Source organism: Bison bison, unplaced genomic scaffold (genome assembly GCF_000754665.1).
Source record: "Bison bison bison isolate TAMUID 2011002044 unplaced genomic scaffold, Bison_UMD1.0 scf7180017863957, whole genome shotgun sequence".
NCBI classification, from domain to species: domain Eukaryota; kingdom Metazoa; phylum Chordata; class Mammalia; order Artiodactyla; family Bovidae; genus Bison; species Bison bison.
In genome coordinates this window covers 2,371,523-2,382,805 of record NW_011494529.1, presented here as the reverse complement: position 1 = coordinate 2,382,805, position 11,283 = coordinate 2,371,523, and the positions used below count along the sequence as shown (strand labels likewise).

The following is an 11,283-nucleotide window of genomic DNA, read 5'->3' as shown; positions in this document are numbered from 1 at the left end:
CCACACCATGTGGCATGCAGGATCTTAGTTCCCCCTCCAGGCATAGAATCCACGTTCCCTGCTGTGGAAGTGCAGAGTCTTAACCACTGGACTGCCAGGGGAAGTCCCTATCCAACTTATTATATGATCCAAGAGCACCTCGTTGAAAATTGATCAATAAAAATCAACCAGTAAGTATTACCAAACTACTGGTTAACATGAGAGATATAATTAGCACTGCACTAAACCAAATCACAGCTTCCTTGGTAGCTCAAACAGTAAAGCATCTGCCTGCAATGCAACCCAGGTTTGACCCCTGGGTTGGGAAGATCTCCTGGAGAAGGAAATGGCAACCCACTCCAGTACCCTTGCCTGGAAAATCCCATGGATGGAGGAGCCTCGTAGGCTACAGTCCATGGGGTCACAAAGAGTTGGACCCGACTAAGCAACGACACGTTCTGCTTTAGGAACCCATTGGATACAAATGTACGTGTGCTATCTTTAAGTTATAATTTTCAGTAAATACTTTTTTGCAGAGCATTTCTACTTTGTGCACAACCCAAATTTTTAATGTCTAACTGTGCAAAAGAAAAATAATTATTGCAAATCAGGCACTTTGATAGGTGTTTTCATATGTATTACCTTAGTTGCACTTGATTTTTATTTTAATCTGAAAAATTGGAATCGTTAGCCCTCTTTTTAAAAAGAGGAAACTGAGATTGAACCAGAATTCAATTCCAGGTCTGTTGGATGCTAAAGTCCAGTGCTTTCTACTCTACCACTTAACTATATTTCAAGACATGCCATAAAAAAAACTTTTCTATTATTCTTATAAAAACTCCTGGGTACATTGAATTGGATGAAAAACAGAGGAACTCGTGAGCAGGAAAAAAAAAGAACTGAACTTTGTCAAGAAGGAATGAGTGACAAAAGAAAACAGCCAGTGGATGATTACGTTCATTTGGGTTATTTAAGTTATCGTAACCCATTCATGTCTTATCTTGCCTCAGTTTTTTACTATTTCAAATGACAGAAATGACAGATGAGTTTTACGATTTTCTTCATGAAGATAATATATGGCAATGCAATGTAGGAAAATTGAAAAATACAGAAAAGTATTTTAAAAATTATATTCTCCTATAACCAACTACTAATTAACATTTTAGTCTGATTTTCTTCCCTTTTTTCAGTGCATTTCTCTGTGTATGCTTATATTTATATAAGATTATTGTGACCTGCTGCATATAATAATTTCTATGTTGTTTTCTTAACTAGTATTTTACATCTTTTCTTACTTTATAATAAAAAACATTCTAGCAGGAAATGTTATTTTAAATAATTTTTACTTATTCTCCTACCATAGAACATTAACTTTTGTCCTTTCCTATGGAATATCCTCCAGCAAATCATCAAACATATATTTTTGTCCCCAACTTGAATAATTTTATTAGGATAGATTCTGGAATTGGAATTACTAGTGCAAATAGTATAACTATTTCTCTTGATATACATTACCAAGCTGCTTTTCAGAAAAGTTGTGTCAGTTTACACCCTTAGAAATTGTATATGAATCTGATCATAACATTAACCCAGGAGAGATTTAAGTATTATTTTTTTAATTGGTTGAAGGCAGATACCCTGGGGTGTGATGGCCTTAATCGGAATTTGGTATCAGTAATCCCTGACTGGATGATTTTAGCAGTTTTCTTCAACTGTCTTAATGTAGAGTACAGTGGGATCCTGGAGATTTCCCATCTTGTTGGCTAAGCCTCTCCTTAGAGATCACTCTCTGGATTGCTCCTGTGGAGAAGGTAGCCTATTAAAAATTCACAGAGCGGCGTGAAGCCTTACAAGAGTTAGAAGTATTAGAGCAAATAATGTTTATTATGTTGGACTTTTTTTATATATAGAGGCTCTGAGAATTTAACTGATTTGTCAAGATCACGTTTCTAGTAAGAGACTGAATGGATTTAGTCTAGAATTTTCTGATTCTAGGAAAAAAAAATTATTTTCTATTAACTGCATTGCATTGCTGTAAAAATAAAAATATTATTTGGGGTTTTCAGATTCTGTTTTTATTTAGGATTAAAAATTACTAGAAGATATTTTGAAATCACTTGTAATTCTAGTCTTTATAGATAATCACTTTCTGTATATATTCTCCAGTCATTTTCTGTGCTTATTTTAAACATAATTGATCATATGTATGTGTTTATATATGTATATACATATATATATAATTTTATAAACTAATTTTATTCATTTCATCTTATAAGCATATCATGGTATCATTATTATTTTAAAACATTTTTAATGACTGCAGTATTCCAACATATGGATGAAACATCAATTTATCCATTGGTTCCAATTTGTTGCGCTTATAAGTAATGCTGTAATGAACATCTTGGAGTGTAAATCTTTATATGTGCTTTTAAGTATTGGTTGAGAATATAGTCCCAGAAGTGGGTTTCCAAAGTTACACTGCCTTTGGAGAGGCTACAGAAGCCTTTCAAGAGGGAGCGATCCAATATATTGATCTTGGTTTCTTTTTTTAGTAAACCCCAGCTGAATCCAGGGTTTATTCCCTGTGGCTCTTCAATATTACTTTCACCTGTGCCTACCATCTACGTGGTTGTTTTTGATCAATAAATACGTTCAGTTGAATAACACACAGCATACACATAAAAATAAGCAATATAGAATGTGAATCAGTCATTCGAAATAAATTGAAATGAACTGAAACAAAGCTGTATTCTGTCCTTTAAATCATTATAAAAAGAATATTATAGGCAGTATAAATAGGTTGTTTACAGGAAACACTCATTGTTAAGTGCCTCTTCATTACACAGGTTTTGGTAACGTAAAGTCAAAAGACGCCCAGTTTATAAATTGCTCTGATTCCCTTCTTTCTGTGTGCACACATGAATTCGTCTTATACCTTCCTCTCTGAATGTTTCATCCCAAATCATGATGTCATCTGAGCCCTACCCGCTATGAAGATCCCTAACACAAGTGGAGAGACCAGCAGAGCAAAGCCATCTGCCCAAACTGATTCTTTTCATGACTTTTGTGAACTATTGACACATTAAACATTTCATGCAAATTGTTACCATACATGTTAAGTAGTGCTAATATATTAAAGTTTGAATTCTTTAGATTTTCAGGAAGAAAGCTTGTGGGTATGCTATTCCGTAATAATTTACTAGCGGCCTCTTGAGAAACCTATATGCAGGTCAGGAAGCAACAGTCAGAACTGGACATGGAACAACAGACTGGTTCCAAATAGGAAAAGGAGTACGTCAAGGCTATATACTGTCACCCTGCTTATTTAACTTACATGCAGAGTACATCATGAGAAACGCTGGGCTGGAAGAAGCACAAACTGGAATCAAGATTGCCGGGAGAAATATCAATAACCTCAGATATGCAGATGACACCACCCTTATGGCAGAAAGTGAAGAGGAACTAAAGCCTCTTGATGAAAGTGAAAGAGGAGAGTGAAAAAGTTGGCTTAAAGCTCAACATTCAGAAAACGAAGATCATGGCATCTGGTCCCATCACTTCATGGCAGATAGATGGGGAAACAGGGGAAACAGTGGCTGACTTTATTTTGGGGGCTCCAAAATCACTGCAGATGGTGACTGCAGGCATGAAATTAAAAGACGCTTACTCCTTGGAAGGAAAGTTATGACCACCCTAGATAGCATATTGAATAGCAGAGACATTACTTTGTCAACAAAGGTCTGTCTAGTCAAGGCTATGGTTTTTCCTGTGGTCATGTATGGATGTGAGAGTTGGACTGTGAAGAAAGCTGAGCGCCGAAGAATTGATGCTTTTGAAGTGTGGTGTTGGAGAAGACTCTTGAGAGTCCCTTGGACTGCAAGGAGATCCAACCAGTCCATTCTAAAGGAGATCAGCCTTGGGTGTTCTTTGGAAGGAATGATGCTGAAGCTGAAACTCCAGTACTTTGGCCACCTGATGCGAAGAGTTGACTCATTGGAAAAGACTCTTGATGCTAGGAGGGATTGGGTGCAGGAGGAGAAGGGGACAACAAAGGATGAGATGGCTGGATGGCATCACTGACTCGATGGACGTGAGTCTCAGTGAACTCCGGGAGTTGGTGATGGGCAGGGAGGCTTGGCGTGCTGCGATTCATGGGGTCGCAAAGAGTTGGACACGACTGAGCGACTGAACTGAACTGAACTGAACTGAAGTAGGCTTTAATTTCATGCCCTGAAGGCTGTCTTTTTTGTTGTTGGTAACTTGTTTGTACAGACAAAAGATCTGCAGAGATAATAGAATGAGGTAACTGACTTCACATACGTGATCAAAATAATGGAAATTCAGTGTGGTTATCTTCTAGATTCCAAATATCTGGACAAAAATGACAACATCCATTCAATCACGTGGAATTTCCAAACCTCTGAATACTGGGTCATGTGTCAGCAAAGGCTATATGTGTTTCCTTGGCTGTATAATTACATTAATAATGCCAACTAGCCCTGTAAATTTGTCGATACCCATAGATTTCTTCAAAGGAAAAAACATTCCAATATCCTCCAGCATTTTTTTTGTGACCTGGCAAGAAATAGTGCTGTTCAAGTTCCCAAATGAGTCAATTGTAATAGGTTTCATTTAGAAAGTACCCAATCTATTTTCTAATACTTTCTGCATTTATTTTTTTACAAATGAAAGTTTTTTTCACAGGGCTTAAAAAAAAATAGTATCGTAACATACGATAGTGCAGTTAGGATTCCAGAGATTATTTCAATTAGGTATTTAGTCACCTCCCTGCTTCCATTTGCAACTGCATGCGTTCTGATGCACTCTTGGGTGTCACTGATAAACGTTTCATAAACTTGCCGTTTGAAAACACAGGGATCTGTTCAAGTCTCCATTCCTGAACTTGTTCGGATGACTTTGGTCCAGTAACTAGCACATTCCTGGGCAGGGAGTGAAATCACAGTAAGTCCAGCTGAATGAAATTGAATCTTTGTCCAGCGTCTTTAAAGAAAAATCCCCACATGTGAAAATGTCTTGAGTTTCTGAACACAAGACAACATGTGAAGGGCACACTGATTTTGAGATAGGATGGGAAAGGTTTAAAGTGTTAGGATGTCTGGTGGTCTTATGTTGTGCTGTGCTTAGTTTCTCAGTTGTGTCTGACTCTTTGTGACCCCATGGACTGTAGCCTGCCAGGTTCCTCTATCCATGGGGACTCTCCAGGCAAGAATACTGGAGTGGGTTGCCATGCCCTTCTCCAGGGGATCTTCCCAACCCAGGGATCGAACCAAGATCTCCCTTATTGCAGGCAGATTCCTTACCATCTGAGCCACCGGGGAAGCCTCTAGTGGTCCTAATGGTGTTTAAAAGTTGGTATCTTTGATTATTTTATAAATTATTTCTTCCTCTTGAAAGAAAAATTCAATGGACTTTTTCTCCTTCAATTTCAAACATTCAAGTCCCCACTCCTCAACTTTTTATCTTCCAGACCGTATGGCAAAGTGTCATTTGCAGCATTTCATCTCTTCTTTCTCTCCACGGCTGACACCCCCGCCCCCCCGCCTCTGTTGCTTTCCTCGTGCATCTTACTCTGTAACCCTCAGTCCATCTAAACTTGTCAACTAACATGTCTTTTACAGCCTGTCACGAAAGCCATCTCCTCCTCTACAAAGCTTTCTGTCCCCCCTGCCAGGTGTCACTTTTCTGTCCTTAAACACCCCACAGATTTTTATGTATATTACTTTTAGGCACTCATATTTTCACTTTCTGTACTCATCTCTCCCCACTGGATGCTAACATTTCAAGGATAGCAGTGTGTCTGGCTCATCTTTTTATCTCCCATAAAACTCAGCATAGAGCCTGGCACAGAGGAAGTGTTCACATGAGAGCAAGACAGAGACAGAGAAAGAAAGAGAGGAAGAATGGGAATACATAAGATATCTCTCCTCGATGCAGCACAGCAGTTAGACTTGGTAGTTTGAGGGAATGAGGATTGGGTAGTCCTTCCTTTTAGATTGAGACAATGAGAAACTGGATATTCCTTCCTTTTAGATACTTGGCATCTCTCATGAACAGAACACAGACTTCTTTTCAAACTTTGCATCTGCCAGGGTTTGGGGGAGTTTGTTGCTTCCTGTGTCTGGAAGTAAACTCAGAATGTCAGAACTAGCAAGGACGTAGTGTATAGCACAGGGAATTATACTCAGTATTTTGCAATAACCTATAATGGAAAAGTATCTAAGAAATTATATATATATATATACACATACACACACACACGGATCATGTTGCTATAAATCTGAAACTATTAATAAAACAACACTGTAAATCAACTGTATTTCAATAAAAAAAAATTTTTAAGACAAATATCTAAAACACACACAATAAAAAGAAAATCAAAATACACTAGCTCTCTTATATTATCTTTTCTGCCAACGTGCCTCACTGGGTCATCCCCTTCTCTTCCACCCCAGCAGGGGACCTGGCTGCCTCTGTCCTCAGGCCGCTGAGCCCAGCACTCAGCCTCTTGGTGGCTCCTCTGTGGCACTGGAGAGGGCTTTCTCCAAAGGGTTGCTCTCCGTTCACACCCTGGCTCTACACAGAAATCTGTAATTTTCTCCCTCTTCTGTTTTCCAGTGATGACACACATTTCAGGGGTTGCTAAATTTGAATTAGATCTCGAATCTGGCTGTCTACTTTCAAAACAAGCTGATGCACTCACATTTTCTAGTTTGTGAGATTTCAGTAGTTTTACTAATATAGTTTTTATCTTAAAGAAACCATCAACTGACATTGATACAGATATTTTAATGTCTTAATATCTTGTTTTGCAGTCATATTTTACCCCCAAAACAGCAAAGTTCCAACTATCTTTTATTCAGAACAGTTGGACCACTTTTTTAGCCCCATGATCAGCTTATAATTGTTGGGTCAAGGCTATTCCAAACTCCAAACTGATTCATCTGGAACCTCGTGTGATTCCTCTATTCAGTCACCTCCCTTATTCCTTCTTATTCAGAGGCAAAAAAAGAAAAAAACACCAGATAACCTGGGAACAACAAAAGTTGGAATTCTCATTGACTCACAGGCAGTCAGTTACATCCATTTCTGAGAACATAGAAGCTGTTCTTCCAGGGAACACCTGCCCAGTTGTAAAGAGCAGAGCTAATGGGTGATCTCAGCCACTCTCCCTGGCCATCCCACAATCTCCCTAGAGATAGATTCCAGTATTCGCAGAGGCTCAATTACATATAAAGAAAGAATTGTTCATGAACCGTTTTCCAATTGCTCATACTGAGGCCTGACTTGTACTGCCTAACTGAAGGATTTTAGAATTAGCAATGCATATGGTAAGTGGGCAACACAGAAGGATATGGGATCAGATTCTGACTTGAAATTTTGATACTTCCCTCTGTGGCTAAGGCTAAGACTCTTGGATAATCTGAAGAAATACATAGGAAGAGAAAAAATATGATCAGATTAGCCCATATAAGAGCTGGCATGTGTTTATTATAGGAATGTTTTTTCAGAAGGCTAAGAAAATGGTCCATGATGATGCTGCTCATGTAGGTCAAATGGCTGCTAAAAAAAAAAAAGCAAACACTTTCTGTTTCAGAAGCAGACAACTAATCAATACTTTGATTTCTAATAGTCATGTTTGTCATGAGGACTTTTACAATGAGGTTATATAAGCAAATTGATTTCCCTGTTAACTTTATCAGAAAATCATCAAATGCCCCTGAATCTTCCCTCCAGAGTTCTCAAAAATACCTGTCTTCCCAGAAAATTATTTTCTGGACTTATTGATTTTCTGAAGCTCCTTCTGCAACATTTGATGGTTGCTGTAAATAGACAAAAATTATAATTAAGACAGATAATGTAATATAAGAGCATAGTAAGCACAGTTGTATATAATTAATTACCATATAGCCCCCTTTACTTCATTTTATATTCATGTTGAAAGCACTTAACTGGGCATGCGTAATTGATTCACCATGGCGTATATGATTGTTTTAACAAAAAGTTTCAACCGAGGCTTTTGTTCAACAGGATAACTCCCTCATTCCACTGATTCTTTGGGAAAAATCAAATTCACCCTCTGTCATACCATCTCTGGAACTGCATCCTGTTATAGGTGAACACTCTGCTTATTGAAACTACAATAATGGAAGATGAGTCAGACTTTCTTTCTTCCTTTCCTTGTTTTTCCTGTATCCTTGATTTTTCCCAGAATCAACTTTCTATAGAATAAGTTTCCCTGAGCACCTTTTCTTCCATCCAGTGACTTGGATACTCCAAGACTCCCAGATCTTTATAGTTGTAATATCTTTTTTTTTTTTTTAAAGCAAATACCTTACCACCTCTTTCAGCATTGCTCTTTAAAAAAAAATAAACTTTGGAGCAGTTTTAATAGCCTATGAGAGAGCATTAAGGGCCTCCTGGGATGTTTGGTCTCATGATTGAAGAAGAAACAAGAGCCAATTGTTAGTCTCATGGTAATTTTGAGTGGCTCAATTATTTAGATGCTAACCCTCCTTTCAAAATGGCAAAATTTATGTCTGGCAAAAATATTAAATAGAGAATGAAATGTAATACAGACCTTTCCAGATTTAGTGCTATGTAGGAGACCTGGGTTTGATCCCGGGTTTGGAAAGATCCCCTGGAGAAGGGAATGGCTACCCACTCCACTATTCTGGCCTGGAGAATCCCATGAACAGAGGAGCCTGGCAGGCTACAGTCCATGGGGTCATAAAGAGTCGGACTCAACCAAAAGACAAGCACTTTTATGGTCAGTGAAGACCTATCTTCACACAAAAAAGAAAAGAAAAAAAGCTTATGTTTCCTAGGATCAGTCAGCATGCTTGTTGAGATGTCACCAGTACAGTGAAGTCATCGTAGGAAATCCTGTGTATATCTGTGATGATCAATGCAGGCATGCACACACAGCTCTGCTAGGACCATCACACCAAGGCCTTACGGTTCAAGCATTTGTCAGCAGTCACTTACCCTTAGAACCTTAACTTATTCTTCATGCCTTTTTGTTCCTTCTCAACCGACCTACCTATGCACGTGTAAAAAATACTTTTTTTCCTCCTAATTGCTAATAGGCTTAACAGGTTATTTTATCTACAAGTTTCCTCCTTATCTCTCCCACATCCTCCTTGTGCCCTAGGAACAGATAAATTCCCTATCAGGTAATTATAGTCCATCATTTTCAGTATAAAACTTTCTGTTAAGACTTTTGAAAGCACATCAAAGTAGAGCAATAGGCCGAATAAAACCATTAATAAAGAGTATTTGACTGAGCTTTTTAAAAAATAAATTTCCCCATAGCAATGAGCGAGAGGCACTTACAGAATAACTAAATGTGTCTTTCAAATCTGTACAGGTTAATCTGACAGGATGGGCTGGGGAAGAAATCGGTTGCTAGACAATGTAATGTATCATACAATTAGATCATTTTAGATAAAGCTATTCAGAGAAGGCAATGGCACCCCACTCCAGTACTTTTGCCTAGAAAATCCCATGGACGGAGGAGCCTGGTAGGCTGCAGTCCATGGGGTCGCTAAGAGTCGAGCACGACTGAGCGACTTCACTTTCACTTTTCACTTTCATGCATTGGAAAAGGAAATGGCAACCCACTCCAGTGTTCTTGCCTGGAGAATCCCAGGGACGGGAAGCCTGGTGGGCTGCCGTCTATGGGGTCGCATAGAGTCAGACACGACTGAAGCGACTTAGCAGCAGCAGCAGATAAAGCTATTATTGGACAAGTTCTTCTCAAACAAATACTACAGCCACAAAAAGTTTCTTCTTAATAGATATCAGGGGACCCTTTTATTCCTTCTCTGTTCCAACACAACCATACTACATGACCATCACAGCTCTGCGTGGGTGACTTACTTCTAAGACCAATAGGACTTGAGCCAGATTGGTTGGAAATTTTGTCTCTAGATATGCTTAACAAAGGAAACAAGAAGTCTGAGCAGTTTTCTGTAGAACAGAAAATCAAAGGAAGAGAGGCAGATGATGTTAATGTGCGGGAAAAATATCTGGCAAAGGAACTTGATATTATTCCTTCAATTATTTGTGTTTTTTAAAAAGTGCAAATCCTTTTCATCTTTTAGATAGTGCATGTCTTGTGTTAGTCCAGAAAACTTAGGCTTTTTATAAGTATGGGTAAGAAATTTGAAATTAAGTAATTGTCTAAAAACTCTAGTAAAGAAAGAATATGAATAAATCCTTGGAGTTTGTGGTTAAGAAGTGAATTTGAAGGACACCAGAAAAAAAAAGTTCGTTTGGATATATGAGCCAGTGAAACACTAAAGCTACAGAATTTTTTCTCTGTAGAGTGAAGCTCTTCAATATAAGTATAAAAGCCAGCAACAGAGCATTTATGTACTGTGAAAAGCACAGTAAGCTGAAGTGTGGTACCTGAGGTCCCAGGTTTACATGGGGTCTTGATGGTTTGTACCTGAACAGAAAGGTTCTAGGATGGGAAGACTACAAATGTTAATACAGTAAGCACATTTTGTGATCGTAAAGTTCTAGACAGCCCACTACGCTTGTAAAGCCAGTGTGCTCTAGATGGTTTTCCACTACCTTTCTGGAGAACCCAGTCCCTTTGTGAAGACTCTTCTATTGTATTTAGAGATAGAGGAACAGGAACATCCCGTGATCTTTAGGACGGTGGTAGTGTGAAAAGCAAGATTGTAAAATGAACTGCTTTCCTCCCCTTTCTACCTGATTTCTTTCTCCTGTGCTTTTAAAGACTAGGATATCTCTTTCTGACCCCAGAACTCATGTTTCACTCAGAAAGTATACTTTGCAAATGTCCTGCATGTTCTAATTTGTATGATGGAAGGAGAAAAGAGCTCATCTGAGCACCAGTTTGACGCTGTTTTACTCCAACAGTCTTTGGAAGCCAACCCCCCTTCCTTTTTGACTGTCTAAAATGCCCTTGCTAGCTAGATCCCTCTGCTAGCTACAGTGTTTGCACATTTCCTTGTTAATCAGCTGCGTAGGCTCGGAGACTGTGTGTTTTGGTGTTGTCTGCGTGTGCAATCTCGTGCTGCTTCCTGAACGCATGTGTCCCTTCCCTTCACAGCCTACTCGACACCCAGCACCTCCCCCGCAAACCGATTCGTCAGTGTTGGACCACGGGATCCAAGCTTTGTAAATATCCCTCAACAGACACAGGTGGGCCGCTCTCATCTTTTCTGTATGTGGTGCAGCTTGTTTTATTCATCAGGTGCATTGTAACTCATCTTTCGCCACCACAGGCTGCGTTTCCCAATCCCTGTT

The 11,283-nt window shown here is 38.9% G+C and overlaps 1 protein-coding gene across 6 annotated transcripts in view; it reads left to right on the top strand.

Moving 5' to 3' along the window:
- NFIA (nuclear factor I/A) overlaps positions 1-11,283 on the top strand; it is a 406,342-nt gene that overhangs the window by 353,319 nt on the left and 41,740 nt on the right. For 5 of the 6 annotated variants that reach the window (XM_010833919.1, XM_010833915.1, XM_010833920.1 and 2 more), the window contains one exon: positions 11,087-11,178. The exons of the other annotated variant lie outside the window; for it this stretch is intronic. In XM_010833919.1, the coding sequence (XP_010832221.1) occupies positions 11,087-11,178 (92 nt within the window). The remainder of the gene's footprint in view (positions 1-11,086; positions 11,179-11,283) is intronic. 6 annotated transcript variants of the gene reach the window in all.